A 16,430-nucleotide genomic window follows, 5' to 3' on the forward strand; every position below is an offset into this window, starting at 1 on the left:
ACCCGGCATCCTAGTTTTCCTTATCTACTTTGCACTTTTTGATCAACAAACAAACAAAAAAATGAATACATTTGACGGCATTGATGAACCTGTGGTGGATTCTGCCGTAGGGAAGAAACGTAAGCCATCGAAATCTAATCATTTACGAGAGGAGATTAAGAAGATGAGGCACGCGGGAGGAAGTTCTCACACGACAGCATCAAACTTCTGTCGAATGCTGACACGTTAACCCCAGGGGATCTTTTAAAAAACTTTCAATTCTTGTACTCAGTCAACGAAAACCGAGCAGGACCAAGCCATTTTACAGCTGATCGCCGTCAAACAAAATTCAGAAGGTATTTCTTAGCGATGGCTGATTGAATGTAGCCTATATGTTTAGTCCAGTACGTGCTAAATATAAGATTAGTATTGACCGAGTTCAGAGGCTGTCATGTGGATCAACTTACTTTGTTGTGTATTTTCAACAGTTTCAATATGAAAAATAACTTTTATATTGATTCAATGGATTAATTGCATAAAAAAAAAAACGTGTCATTAATTTATTGCATTTTTGGGGAAAAATAATCTGTTTTTATAATAAATCTTTGAAAATCAAAATCTGGATTTGAATTATTTGTGTTATTATAACCTAAACCTTTGAAATCCATCGGAGTAACGGTTCGAGAGATATGCGAATAACAGACAGGATAATTAATTCAAATTAGTCGTTAGATTAGTCGACTAATCGATAAAATAATCGCCCGACTAATTGTTTAATAAATAATCGTTTACCCCAGCCCTAGTTGAGAAGCATTATTCGTTCCACATGAACCAGCTGGAGTCTGATCAACCAGCTGGTTGGGTTGTTTTATCGTGAATGGCACTAACAAAATCTAATAGATGAACTTATGCAATTCCACAAAAAGCCATGTTGTGATATACTACCCACATGAAACGCATGAGAGGATCACGGCAGTTCAAGAGGAACGGGGAGGTTGTTATTTTGAGAGATGTCCACAGTGCAGCAGATAAACTTTCAGCACTCACATCTGTGGATAATTGGAGACAAGCCATTTTAACTGAACTTCTACTGAGTCTTATCTTAAAAAAATCCCAAATAACTGCCTAAACAGCTCAGAGGAAGTCATTTCCCTATCCACCTCATGATCCTCTCTACGACTTTATATCTCACAATTGGGACTTCTATCTCACAATTATGGCTGGGGCTGCACGATATATTGAAATATACACTGTTTTGGTTGAGTTTCATTGTGTTTTGGTTCTGTTTTCCCTGTTCGCCTGTATGACCTAGTTTCCTAGTGTGTGTCAGTTTGTTCCCTTGATTAAATATTCCATTCACCTGTTGTCCAGTTAATTTACTCATTAGTTCCTCTGTCTATTTAAGTACCGTCTTCATTCAGTTCATTGTTCGGTGTCGTCGAAGTTAAATGGTTGTGATGCTTCCCTGAGTGTTCCTGTGGGTTTTTGAGTTAAAGACATCCATTTGAGTCAAACAAAAGTGTTATGGTTTAACATTTGAAAATAAATTTAAGACGTAAATGTTATTAGTATTGTAATTTTACAGTTATACTAAAAAAAATTATTTAAAAGACTCAATTTTAAAAGATTTATTTTACAGAACAAGTTACAATACTACAATATATTTTTTATTTTAATATATTATGTAAAATAAAATAAAAATCACAAATAAATTATATTTACTCAAAATCTTACTCAAATGTAAATAAGAGTAAATAATCTCATTCTAATTTCTAAATAATTCTAAATAATCTAATTTTCCAGCTTTTTAAAATTATTTTATTTTGCACTCCTCAACAAAATCGCCCCACTCATTCAAGAATAATTTCCAATTCTTTCCAAATATAGCTATTTAAGTTAAGTTATCTAGTGAATATTCCATTATTTCCTCATATCGCAATATATAATCCCAGAACAACTAAATATTGCAATGCCAGTTTTTTCCAATATCGTGCAGCCCTAATTGCGACTTTATATCTCACAATACCGACTTTATTTATTGCAACTTTGTACAGTACCTCACAATTGGGACTTAATTGCAACTTCTCTGCGGATCTTTCATCATGCCTGTGATGAATCTGTGGTTGATTAAACAGAAATCCACACCATACTAGTGTATTTCTGTCTTTCTCTGTGCTCAGGACGGCCCTTATAAGTCAATGGCATATTCCAGGAAGCAGGGATTGTGTAACAGTATCGTTTTGCCCTATAAGCAACAGAGGTACAACATATTGAAAAGCTCTCATAAACAACCACATGATCTGCAAGAGACTAAACTGATCAAGAAAAGCAAACACCTAATGGTGCATCTCGTACATTGCGTCATGAGAACCCATATAAACTAGATGGTGTTAAAGTTCAGCAGCACTGCTGGGAATTTAGGATAGAGACATACTAGTCTTAGAAAAAAAGAACAAATATTTATCTAGACAACTTGACAACTAAACACACAAATACAAAAGAAACATCTGTGGAGACAATAATCAAGTTATTCATCAATTGAGACATTTTGATGCCAGTCTGAACCTGTTGATCTCTACAGTCTGAGCAATACACACCAACAATGAGTAATCCTGGACAACAGGGAGAGAAAAACAACACTCCAAAAACCAAAACTATTCATGTTACATATCACATAAGTTAGGAATCTTCCATCAGCATGAAGAAACACAATCACCATTGGGAAATTGCTGATTAAAACAAGTTTACATGAGAACAGTCATAACTAAGACCAAAACTGGTCTCTGTAACTCTTAGTAACTATGTTTTGGAATGTTTTAGCTAGTTTCTAAATGGTAGACCATCCTTCAGATGGATTCCCAAAGGGAATGTTGTCATTTTAGCTAGTGGCTGTCTCAGGCAAAATATAATGATAAAAAAAATCATGCTTTAGTGCTGTATTGGCATTATCTAGGAGATAAACTAAACCCGGACAGCTGACAAGCACTCCAAAGGCAGTAGTAAATTATTTACACCACTCTTGAAACTAACCTGGCTAAGATGTAATCAAACACCCGACTGGATATCCAATACAACTTTGTTAACAAATTAGTTAATTCATTATAATAATATAATTATCATAACGCAATTATACATAGCATAACTAAACCTATTTATTTATGTTGTAATATAACAATGTTTTTTTCCATATGTATGGCATCAGTGTATCAGTGTATCCTGTCAATGCAGCGCGTGCCCAATTATATATAGCGCGTCACTTCTAGTTTCCCAGCAGCTCGTGCTTTGACGCGCTCAAGTAAGTGATCAACAAACTTACTTTTTCCGCTGGAATGTGACTTTGGGCTTCAGCGACAGCCGCAGAATCTGATTGACAGCGGTCGATATTATCCGTATACAGTATCTGACCTCTGAAGTTTATCTCGCAGAGAGAAATGTTTGTATCTTATGATTCTATCCACCCGGTTGTTGATATAGGTCGCCCTCGCGACTCACTGGCTCTTTATGCCCTTTATAATTAGAGGCGGCGCTTCCCGTGACGCCCAATGGGAAGTTCAGATCAACTGGGAAGGCGAATCCCACTGTTGATTTTTTTTTAATCAGGCGTCTGACTCTGTAGGCTACTTTACTTTATTCTATGGAGAAACTGTATTGAGGGTTTGAGCTGAGCGAAAGCTGTAATTGCAATGCTTTCAACAATATATATAAAAAATAACTTTAGACGTTCAGGTTTTGAATACAATTTGGTTTTGTAAAATATGATATGGGGAGCAACAACACATCGATTGCAAAACGGCATTTCATTAATACGAATGGAATTTTAGTACATACACACTGCACCACAACATAAAACATGTTGTGCATTAATATTTGGAATATTCCCCAAAAAATATAACGCTTTAATGTTTCTCTCCACATACACATAAAAGCAAGCTTATGTTTTTTTGCCCTGTACCAACTCACTGTCCTACAGACGCCTCATGATAAAGGCACCTGACCTGCTCGAAGTAAAATATGTCCTTTAACATGCACTCTAATTTTAAAATCTATTTTTCTCATTCTTTTAAATGTTAAACACAATATGCTACTATACTAGGCTACATAGTATTTGAGTTTTGATAAATATGATGAGCATGCATTTTGTCTTACCTACAACAGTGGAAGACTTCTGGCTCTCACGCCAACAGTTTAATCTCACACAGGCTGGCAGGTGTTTCATTAGCACAGCGAATCACAGCGGTGAACGAGATCTTGTACTCTGTCGCCATCTATTGGACTCTTAAAGGATGTGCACGCTTAATGCACTTTGAAAAGAGTCGCCAAATGTAAGTGCAATCGGATGCGTTCATTAGACTCTAGGTAGGCTATTTGTAGTAAAAAAAATAAAAATTAAATACTAATTCATGTTGAAACAACAAGCAGTGGCGGATTAAGACTCTTTGGTGCCCCAGCTGGGCACTGATACCTAATTAGTATTACTATTATTATTATTACAACTTTAATTTCCAACCAAAATCCAACGTCTGTACGACGTCGGATGTTGACGTCAGTCTGACGTTGGGTTCTGACGTCAACTCAACTTTCAGTTTGCAACAAACTGAACTGGGACACATGAAACTGTAAAAAACATTCCCCTGGTTTCACAGACAAGGCTTAAGCCTATAGTCCCAGACTAAAATGCATATTTGAGCTGTTTTAACACATTCAAATATGTCAGTGTCATTTTGTCTCAAAATGCACACCAGTAATATTTTTCTTCTAAGGCATAAAGAATAAATAAATAAAATGTGTTTTATGTGAAAATTTACATTCAGTTATTATTATTATTTTACTATACTCAAAAGTAATTCATATTAATAAACGTATCTCTGACAGCAGAAGGCATCAATGTTAGCTCAAGTAGAAAAAATTCTTAGAAAATGAGGTTACCACTTTTTGCAATGTTCTCTATAAATTATTAATTATAACTTGTGAACCCAAATGTTATAGATAACCTGCTGCGAGTATGCAATATTAAACATTTTAGAACTAGTGAACCCAATTATTACAGGCATAATATAATAAACATCTGTTTCACTTCAAGATACGATATAAATTAAACAAAGCATGTTACAAAATATTATTTAAAAACAAACAAAAAAACTGAACAAATGAGCATTTTGCATATATATATATTTGCATATATATATATTTATATTGTGAAGTATTATTACCATTTAAAATAATGGTTCTATATTTTAATATAGTCTACTTTGAAATATAATTTATTTCTGTGATGCAGAGCTGTATTTTCAGCATCATTACTCCAATCATCCGTGTCAAATGATCCTTCAGAAATCATTCTATGCTGATTTATTATCAATGTTGAAAACAGTTGCGCTGCTTAATTTTTTTATATATTTTTTTGGAACCTGTGATACTTTTTTTCAGGATTCATTGATGAATAAAAAGTAAAAAATAACAGCATTTATTCAAAATAGAAATCTTTTCTAACAATATAAATCTTTACTATCACTTTTTATCAATTTAACACACCTTTGCTGAATAAAAGTATTCATTTCTTTCAAAAAAAAAAAAAAAAATGACTGACCAAAAACTTTTGAACGGTATGTTGTAATAAAAGATTACTATTTTAAATAAATGCTGTTCTTTTTTTTCTTTTTTTCCTGAAAAAAAGTATCACAGATTATATATATAAAAATATATATAAAGCAGCACAACTTTTTCCAACATTGATAATAAATCAGTAATGATTTGACACTGAAGACTGGAGTAATGATGCTGAAAATTCAGCTTTGCATTGCAGAAATAAATTATATTTAAAAATAGCCTACATTAAAATAGAAAACCATTATTTCAAATTGTAATTTTTCTTTTTATATTTTTTTATCAAATAAATGCAGGCTTGATGAGCATAAGAGACCTTTTTTCAAAAACAATATAGGCCATATAGCCTATCATTTAGACTAGCCTACAGTAGGCTATATTGTAACGCACTTAACGACTTATATCAATAAACAAGATCAGCTATGATATATTGTTCTGTTTTAAATTATGTTTTATATCGAGCTAACAAACACATTTTCCTAATTTCGAAGGGCAGTGCGCTGTTGCTTTAATAATTGAGCCATCAGACGCTATAGTGGGAGCCAAAAACCTTTTCCGGTCTTTTTTTCCTCTCACAAGTTTCCAAATAAACCACGTCCCAGGCACAGACAGGGTCTGTGATTTTCGCCAGAGGTGACTCGCCTAAGTAAAAAACGATGCTGAAGTGTGTGATATTATCCCTTTGCGTGTGCTTTGTGTTGGGCAGCTCAGTTCACAGAGCGGGACATCTGGACATCACCGAGACCCTGGAGGAGCATGTGGTACACGGACAAACCACTTTAAACGAGATGTTCAGGGAGGTGGAAAAACTGATGGAGGACACGCAGCAGAAACTAGAGGAGGCTGTCCACCAGGTATGACTGGAGAAACAACAATCTCTGCAGACTGAATTTTGTTTTGCGCCATGTCCTTTGCTTATGCGCTAGGATGTCTGATTCGTAAACGAAATTTGAGTCGGATCTTGTCAGTGAATCTTTTTTTAAACATGATCACAAAACATCGAACGAATCTCATAACAGATTTGGTTTCAGTAAATAACTTTTAATAAATCCTACAAAAAGTTGTAGGCCTAGCATTGTTCAGTGTCTATTTTTAAGTAGGCTATAGTTTTAAATTAGGCTGCTGCAAACTGAACTGGGACACATGAAATTGCAAAAAACATTCCCCCGGTTTCACAGACAAGGTTTAAGCCTAGTTCCAGACTAAAATGCAATATTGAGCTGTTTTAACTGAAAACAACTTTCACTGACAAATATGTCAGTGCCATGTTTTGTCTCAAGATGCAGATTTTTCCTTCTTCTTTTTTTCTAAGGCATCTTTATAAAAGCTATTTAAATGTCCTAATTGAAAGCCGTGTCTGTGAAACCAGGCCAATATTAATAAAACTTTATCGACAAAAACCTGAATAATTTTTGAACCGGTTCTTTGAAGCGAACTGTCTCATTAGAATCGATTCACGGAAATGATTCGGACTTTCCATCAAGATTTACCTCAGAATTCTCAATGTCTAATAGAAAAGTACAGTCAAAAAATTATTCACATCTAGACAATATTAATCTTATTTAATAAATATGCACAATCAGATGGAGAATGAGTCATCAAAATCGCTGTTACATGGACGTAACTTTCCTGCCAATTTTCACAATGAAACTACAACAGAGATCAAGGTGGGGAATCGGACCGTGCATCTGATAGAGAGAATTGACAAGGTATTTCATATGTTTATTGGCTTGTACTTGATGTGCTTTTATATTTATATTTGCACTGTACTTACATGAACAGAACTGCATTGTGCTCATGCCTTTGTAGATTGATTTGCCTTGTCTCTCTCTGCAACTTACTCCTGGTTTTCCTGTAGGAAACAGATAATAAGACTGGAAAGACTCATTTTTCCAGAACTCTCATTCAGGACACTGAACGGTGGAATGAAGTAGATCATGTGAGTCTATATTTCATCTACAGCCTTAATATCACTTTAAGTTATAGCCTAATAATAAACCATTTTAAAAAAGTGACCATATAAAATGCAGATATGTATACATCAAACTTCCAGTGCTATGAACCACCCTGAAGTGAGTTTTTGTCGTCACTTTGGCAACCTGGGGTTAGAAAACAGTTTATTTATTAAAACCAACATGGATTTTCCACTTCACCAGTCATCAAACTAGGACCTTCCATTTACATGGGAAACATGTGGCACATCATTGAGACTTTTCTAAACATGGACAATTCTTGTAAATAAAGTAGTTTGAGGGACAGATGGTTCACATCAGTCCTCTTTCCTCATATTTTGTATTGTTGCTGTGACTAAAATATAACCTTTTACTTTTTATAAGGCATATAAAAGATGCCCTCTTCAGAAATTAGTCTTTTAAACACTGGATTATTCAACATAAACACATTCCCCCGGTTTCACAGACAAGGTTTAAGCCTAGTCCTAGACTAAAATGCATATTTGAGCTGTCTTATAACGACTTTTAAAATATGTCAGTGCCATTGTTTTGTCTCAAGATGCACACCAGTAATGTTTTTTGTTTTTTCTAAGGCATGTTTATAAAAGATACTTAAATGCCCTAATTGAACTAAGTCCTAATCCTGGCTTAATCTAAGCTCTGTCTGTGAAACCGGGCCATAATGTCTTTTTATTTTTTCAAGACTAAATGTAATGTTTAGCATCCTTCATTTCTAAAGTACACTCTCAATTCTCTTGAATAACAGACTAACTGTGTTTAATAGCTTTTGATTGAAATAAGAGACAGCTACCATTCTATCTATTCCAGTGTAAAACCTGAATATATAAAGATTACACTTATGGTCCTTATTCATTTCTGCAACAATTTTATGGCAGTGCCATTTGAGGCTCTTGTTCAGGCAGTCTTCTGGCACCAGGACAATATATGGTGAAATTAGAACAGCTGGAAAAAATGCATGGAAAGTGGTGCACTGGGATTGTGTGGTCGAGAGTTAGTGCCAGCAGCCATGTTGCCATGAGGCAGCTCTTACTGGTTTCTCTCCCAGCTCACAGACAGTTGATAAGCATGGTCTGTGTAGTAATGGACAGTTGGTCATTTTTTGCAAAATAAAATCTAGATGTGAACAATCAATACTTTATTTCATGTATTACAGGACTACTTACCAAAAAAGTAATAATAATATATAAATCGAATGTGTATATATGTTGGTTTTCATTTTACACACTGTATATTCATTATTTAATAATTTATTAATTATTATTAAATAAGATAAAAATTAAAATATACAATTATATATACAAGATATGTACTGTATACATTTATTTATATATATATATATATATACACACACACATACATATACATATACATATTGATATAAATTAATATGTATAATGTATGTAGATATGTTTAATCATTATACTAATTTCATATATAAATCTCACTCATTCATTTTAAATTTAATGAATTTTGTGATGATGTCTTATGTTTTCTACACATATTTTTAGTTTGTATTCTGTCTTCCAGAAGAACTTGGACCTGAACTTCCTGTTCTTTAGGAAAGTTGTTTTTGTTCGTGAGGAATTACTGAGAGGTTTTTTCATGTGACTCACTCACATTAGTCTAGACTCCAGGCATTGTAACTCTGGGGGGAAGGGTAGTGGTAGTGGTAGGTCGCTGTTACAGCTCTCACAGGAGTGAAGTGCTGAGATGGGTTTGCAAATGTGGAATTAATTATGGCACCGCTGATGAGATCATCAGGTATTAACTTTTAAAAATGACTGCCATGAACTGCAGGGCAGTTGGAGACTATTCACTATTCTTTATCTAGTTTATTTGTAAGTATGGAAATATATTGGAAAAAATATTACGTCTTTTCCCTCCTTTTTCGTAGGATATAAAGTTAAGTCACAATTTCCATCATATCAATTTCCAGCGTCTAAGAAAGTACAAGCACACAAAGGATTGTTTTTGTTAATACATTATTATATTCACTCATCGTTGGAAGCGTAGATGTGGTGGATGTTCCAAACAACACAAATGTGTTTTTCAGTTAATGGAAGGTGGTTGTTTCTTTGAATCCCCAGCTGAATTTCTGTCTGAGAGGCGAAACACCTCGTTGGAATTTCTTGACCTAAAGTACAAAACAAGACTTACTATTACAGTACTTCAGGAACAATACTGTAGGATACTTAAAATAAAAATTCCCCGAAAAATTAGACAAACAAAAATACTGGCATCGTACACACCCTCATGTTGTTCCAAACCTCTATTACTTTCTTTCTTCTGTAGATTATAATAGATATTTAGCAGAATGTCCACGCTGCTCTTTTACATATAATGAAAGTGAATGGTGAACAAAAGCAGCACACTAGCACTGTCAGAAATTTGGGAATTTATGATGTTATGAATCTGATGTCGAATCATGAAAATATAGTCCAGCAGAGTTTATTGTATGAATAGAGATGCTTGGGATTTTTGCTTAACTGTATGTACAATAACAGTGTTTCTGTAATATACATTGAACAAAATTATAAACGCAACACTTTTGTTTTTGCCCCCATTTTTCATGAGCTGAACTCAAAGATCTAAGACTTGTTCTATGTACACAAAAGGCCTATTTCTCTCAAATATTGTTCACAAATCTGTCTAAATCTGTGTTAGTGAGCACTTCTCCTTTGCCGAGAAAATCCATCCACCTCACAGGTGTGGCATATCAAGATGCTGATTAGACAGCATGATTATTGCACAGGTGTGCCTTAGGCTGGCCACAATAAAAGGCCACTCTAAAATGTGCAACAATATTTGAGAGAAATAGGCCTTTTGTGTACATAGAAAAAGTCTTAGATCTTTGAGTTCGGCTCATGAAAAATGGGGGCAAAAACAAAAGTGTTGCGTTTATAATTTTGTTCAGTGTGTAATGTCAGTTTCATTCTTGTTCACACAGGAGTGCATGATTGACGAGGACTGTGGGGACGACAGCTTCTGCCTCTATGAGATCATCACCTCCAAATGCATCCCGTGCCAGACGACTAATATGGTCTGTGCTCAACTTTTGTTAAAAAAAAAAAAGAAAAAAAATTATATATACGGTCATGGTCAGGGCCGCGGGAAGTGGGGGTGCTGTTTTCACAGAATTGTAAATGCAACGCATATGTTTGTTCATTAAAATGTATTAATTTTTAGCATTTAGTCATTTATTTGTAATAAACACTTTAAGTGGGCTATTTAAAAATTGTTATTTATATGTTAAATTATCTTTTTAAAACATAAGCGCAGAGTGTTATGTAATTGTGTGTGTGTGTGTCGAAAGAATTTGTCCGCAGCTGCTCAAAAAAAAAAAAAAAACCCAGTCAAAAACCCCACTGTCAATGTTTTGTAAGGAACAGGCAAATATGTTAAATATAGCAGGAGACATTTTAATTGTTTACTAATAAAACAGTTATTTTTTTATGTCAGTGTCGGCTAGACAGATGAAGTTGACGACTCGCGATCTTCGCAGCGCCAGAGAGAAATGCACATTTCATACGAATTACATAAGTAGCGCAGTCTGTTTTCCAGCGTTTTGAATTGTTCTGGATAAAAGTAGACATTTCAAGCTATCTATATGTCTCAGGTCTGTGAGGCAATAGGCTACCTTATAGGCCTACGCTGAGTTTCGGTTCATTTATGAGACGTGCCCAGGTTCGCCAGCGCCTCCGTGTCCTGATTATCTATTTTCTAATAGCCTATATTTACTTCTTATTTATTAAATCCAGACAATTTGTTGATGAAACATCGATTAAAATTAAGATACAATTAATACAAAACGAAATTAAATTTAAAGACAGGCTTTGTGCTTTCAGTTTGAGGTCTCTGAAAGTTTTAAAACATTCTTTTATTGCCGCTTTTAGAGCGCTCACGTCTGTAGCAGAGAACTGTCTGTAACTTTTTTTTTTTTTTTTGTGAAATAAATTTCTAAAAAAATGCGACTTAGTCCAGTGCGAGGCTATATATGTTTTTTTTCTTACTCGTGGCGCATTTTTTGACTGATATGCGACTCCGGAGCGACTTATAAAATAGGCTACGGTAAGTTATTTATTATTTTTGTGCAAATGTCCCATAAAGTCCCATCCTTTAAGGATTAATTTATGTCCCGTTGACCGGTCCATTGCATTACGAATAAAAGCAGAATCAATAAAGTCAAAAATGTGATGTGCAGTCAGGTGGTTTGAGTGTGTGCGCGTTTTTTGACGAGTTTTATAGTCTTGATATTGTTTCTTATTCCCCCCCAAATCAGCACCCCCAACCTAAAACCTCTTCCCGCGGCCCTGGTCATGGTCAAGTTTACATACACCTTGAAAAATCTGCAAAATAATTATTATTTTAACTAAATTAGATGGATCATACAAAATGCATGCATTCAGTTTTCCAGCATCTTTTGCATATTTCAACCCTCTCTAGCAGTGACTGTATGATTTTGAGATCCATCTTTTCACACTGAGGACCATTGAGGGACTAACAACAATTGCATTAAGAGCTGGAGGGGGGTGAAAACTTTTGAACAGGATGAAGATGTCCAAATATCAAAATTTTAATTTAGTAAGGAAGCAACAGAAGATACGTACATGTTTTCCAGAAGACAAATTAAGTACAATTTACCTTGTTCTTCAAATTCAAAACGTTTTCAGTTTTTATGGCTCTTTTTGCTTTCTTTATATATATGTATGTATGTGTATATATATACACACACACACACAATTTTTGTTAAAATATATTGATATTATTTACTTCTAGGAGTGCACAAGGGACGTGGAGTGTTGTGGAGATCAGATGTGTGTGTGGGGTGTTTGTGCTCAGAACAGAACCAAAGGACAGTCTGGAACAATCTGTCAGTACCAGAGCGACTGCAGTCCTCAACACTGCTGTGCCTTTCACAAAGGTTGTGTCATCTTTGTATAGATTATCTCAGTTTTAAAGTTGTAATAATTCATATTTTTATTATGGATTTTCATGTTGTAGGATTTAAAGTCTGTGACAATGGTAAAACTAAATCTATGAATAAAATGCATTTCAAAAGTAGCAAAAATAAACGATAAAGACATGAGAAATCCCAAATATAATTTATTAGTTTTAATAAAAATCAACCCCTGAGACATAAAAGTGCCTAAATAAGCAACTATGTTAGAAAAGCAGTTGGTTATATTGTAAAACATCTGAAACATATCCCGTTTCACTGGGCCTCCCAGTCAGAAGATTTCTCCTCAAAGTACTAAATAATTGTTTCCTTATGAATTTACAATTGAACTCCTCGCTCACTCAGTTCAGTGTTCCTCAGTTGTCTTACTGTTGCCAAATATGCATTAATCACACAAGATATACACCAACAACGTTTGCTGTGGTTTTGACACACCTAATCTTATCTCCCTAATTTCTGCTGTACCTCTCTCTGTAGTCTCTACCTCTCCCTCCCTCTTCTTTTTAATATTTCTTGTTTTTTTCTCTCCAGCCCTGCTCTTCCCCGTGTGCCGCCCCAAGCCACAGGAAGGCCAAGGCTGCCCCAGTCACCCGAACCAGCTGATGGAGTTATTACTGTGGGACGAGGAGGGTCCGCGGGAGCACTGCCCCTGTGCTGCAGGCCTGCACTGCCAGCCTCTCGAGTGAGACCGCAATTTCATCACAAACATTCCTTGCATGCGTCTATCTGGTGTGTTGCACACGGCTAAGCAGGTCTGGCCTTATTTGTATAGACATTTTTGTTCTTTGTAATTGTAATCTAGCTAGCCAATCAGACTGCAGCTTGCGGGTAAGGGATAGCTCTTGGTTTTTTTAAGGGATAGCTCTTGGTTTTTCCGATTCTTGGCGATTATTCACATCCAAAATAAAAGTATGTGTTTACATAATATATGTGTGTATACTGTGTATAATTATTTTGTATACAGTATATAAATACACAAACATGCATGTATATATTTAAGAAAAAATTCTTATTTATAGATAAAATATTTATATATAAATGATGCATAAATATACATACAGTATATACATTCAAATATTTATATATATATAAAATAATTATACACAGTAGGGCTGGGACGGTATGGATTTTTTCTTACCGCGGTTGAAAAGCAAGAAATTCCCGCGGTATAGCAGTAAACCGCTTTATGTTCACAAAACTAAATGAAAATGTTGTATGTAAGATAACGTTAATTAAGTTGTAGGTTACGTTTCTAATGTCACAGGTATAGCCTAATAATCTCAAGGTTTACTGCTTACACGATTCTTTTGTAGTTTGGTGTACTAAAGTGTTGTTCTAAAATAAACATTCACGAGTGTACCTTATTACTTCTTCTCACTGCTGATTCCTGATGGTTTAGAGGACGAGTCGCCCGCTGTCGTTTCAAAGAATAGTATACGGCGAGCGCGTCAAGCATAAAATGCCTCGTCCACTTGGGGAGGCGCGCGCGCAGTCAGAGAAGAAAAGATAAAAGCCCACCCACACTGACAACTGATTGGTTGACTTACCGAAACGGGCCAATCAGGATGCTCTCTCTCGCTCCCTCTCCCTCTCTGCCGTGCGCGCGCTACACGGTTTGGAACACAGTCTGGCCCTGTCCCAAATGGCACACTCCGGACTTGTGGACTTCCTCAGAGTCCGCACTTTGGTGACGTCATGTAGTGCAGACCTATAGGGCCCTTGGCGCGAGTCCACGAGGGCGCATTGAGAGGTATTTTTGGGACAGACTCGATCGGCACGCCGGAAATAACGGCCTGGTTGTTGTTGGACAGGAGAAATCACATTTTTGCGCTCTGATGTCTTATCTGCATGTCAACTACACATCCTAATTTTACAGTTCTATATTTTGATATTGTGCATATCACCTGGGCATTAAACAATAGATATATCATGCTTATTTAAATGATGTATACAGTTGTACATAATAATAGGCTACATAATGTTCCATTTGAACTAAGATTACAATTTTAAAACATAATTTAAACATAATTTTTTCAATTTACAGGTGTCAATATTCATACTATGTTTACATATGACTCAGTAAAGCCCTGACATTCGGTACTATTTATTTAATGAATCATAACACGATCGTATTATTAAACACGCTATTATTATGTTTGAGACATCAACCACTGGTCGATGACCATAATGTTTGTATAAACTGTAGGTAACAACTGGTAAAATGTACATTTAGGTCATAAAAACCGTAATATTTTCTTCTCAGCCATGTCAACAATTATCCGTCAGTGAAATCTCCTCCCATCTGTTGTCTGACTGGCCTTTCGCAAGGATTCCTGGGTAGTTAAAGTGCGTGGAGCCTGCTTCTATGCGGGCTTCGCGGAAGACCGCTTCAAGGGTACAAAGGGGGCGCTGCTGAGCACACTTCAGAGCGGTAAAATGCTGAATGGGACGGCCTACGGACTCGTAGACTCAGCGAGCACGCGCAATTCAAGTCCACGAGACCGAAAGTCCGCATGAAGTGCGCCATTTGGGACAGGGCCTCTGTCTCGCATGCGCACTCTTGCTCGCTCGCTCTAGATTCCGGGAGATTTTAACTAATTTGCGGGCATCATGGAGCCGCTATTAATATGCGGGAGACTCCCGGAACTTCTGGGAGACTTGGGATGTCTGTAGGTACTCTCGCATATAGGCCTAATAGTCAATACGAATGGAATGTTATTATGTGTCATGGAACATTGCGCTCCCCATCTCGCGAAAGGTCGGATGTGCTCCATCTTTTGATGGATTCAAGGTTTTCGAAACAAAACTTATGTAAGACACAATGTCATTAGACACAATCCATGTCATTAGAATCAATGTAATTAGACACAACGTGCACACATGCAGGCCAATGCTTTTTTTTTTTTTTTTTTGGTGATGACGGTGACGAGCTCAGACCCGCGGTAGGCATCATGTGACCGCGGTATTGCGGTAATGCGGTAACCGCCCCAGCCCTAATACACAGTACACATTTTATTTCGGATGTGATTAATCGATTTGACAGCACTAATATATATATATATATATATATATATATATATATATATATATATAATTATATAATTATGCTCATCAAGCCTGCATTTATTTGATTAAAAACATAATAATAATAATATTGTGAAATATTAAAATTAAAATAATGGTTTTCTAATTTAATATACTTTAAAATATAATTTATTACTGTGATGCAGAGCTGTATTTTCAGCATCATTACTCCAGTCTTCAGTGTCACATGATCCTTCAGAAATCATTCATGCTGATTTATTATCAATGTTAGAAACAGTTTTGCTGCTTAATATTTTTTATAGGCATTATAAGCATAAGACTCTTCATTTTTCCAAACTTTTGACCGGTACTCTCTGTGTGTGTGTGTGTATGTATGCGTGTGTGTATATGTGTATATATAGCTCACATTTATCTGTTTTATTGTTACAGGAAAGGATCAGTGTGTGTAGATGAGAGGAACTCTTCTGGTGAAAGAAATGTGGACTCCCACAGAAACTGAAACTTTATCAGTTTTGTAATTTTGTCAGTAACCTTTGTAGCATCAAAGTGCCTTTTTTCATTTCTTAATAAAATCGGAGGAACTCTAATTTATAGAAAAAATTGTGCCATTTGTACTTTGTGTGATATCACATGGAATTTTCAAAGATAACGTGTTTTCAAAAAGTGTAATATTTTGATAGAGAATGACAGTGTTCTGAATATGTTGACCTAGCTTGATATTATATTCCTTCCTAATAAATGATTTCTGGTTATTTTTGGTTGACTTTTGAATGTATTATTTTGAAAAGCAAATGTTTAAAAGCAAAAAATGCATAATAACTTGTACAAAACATGAACAGCAGATGGCAGTGTTGAATTGTAGATAACAATGA

At 35.5% G+C, this 16,430-nt stretch overlaps 2 protein-coding genes across 7 annotated transcripts in view; one reads left to right on the forward strand and one right to left on the reverse strand.

Moving 5' to 3' along the window:
* The window catches only part of mical2b (microtubule associated monooxygenase, calponin and LIM domain containing 2b), a 45,726-nt gene extending 42,241 nt beyond the window's left edge, over window positions 1-3,485 (reverse strand). For all 6 annotated transcript variants that reach the window (XM_084094726.1, XM_084094723.1, XM_084094725.1 and 3 more), the window contains exon 1: window positions 3,296-3,485. The gene's annotated coding sequence lies outside the window, so the exon portion shown is untranslated. The remainder of the gene's footprint in view (window positions 1-3,295) is intronic.
* A 2,623-nt stretch (window positions 3,486-6,108) lies between these two features.
* dkk3b (dickkopf WNT signaling pathway inhibitor 3b) lies at window positions 6,109-16,310 on the forward strand. Its single transcript, XM_084095005.1, has 7 exons — window positions 6,109-6,437; window positions 7,167-7,292; window positions 7,442-7,522; window positions 10,504-10,596; window positions 12,333-12,477; window positions 13,045-13,195; window positions 15,988-16,310. Exons 1-7 carry the CDS (start codon window positions 6,240-6,242, stop codon window positions 16,055-16,057), a joined length of 864 nt encoding a protein of 287 aa, XP_083951131.1. The 5' UTR covers window positions 6,109-6,239; the 3' UTR covers window positions 16,058-16,310.
* Window positions 16,311-16,430: the final 120 nt, after the last annotated feature.

This window comes from Abramis brama (genome assembly GCF_963993115.1).
Source record: "Abramis brama genome assembly, chromosome: 20".
Lineage (NCBI taxonomy): Eukaryota > Metazoa > Chordata > Actinopteri > Cypriniformes > Leuciscidae > Abramis > Abramis brama.

Bases quoted from the DNA above. Each gene is read 5' to 3' on its own strand.
- dkk3b (XM_084095005.1), top strand. From the start codon at position 6,240: ATGCTGAAGTGTGTGATATTATCCCTTTGCGTGTGCTTTGTGTTGGGC. The intron at 12,478-13,044 runs GTTGTGTCATCT...TTTTCTCTCCAG, and splicing joins CTGCTGTGCCTTTCACAAAG to CCCTGCTCTTCCCCGTGTGC. The intron at 13,196-15,987 runs GTGAGACCGCAA...TTATTGTTACAG, and splicing joins CTGCACTGCCAGCCTCTCGA to GAAAGGATCAGTGTGTGTAG.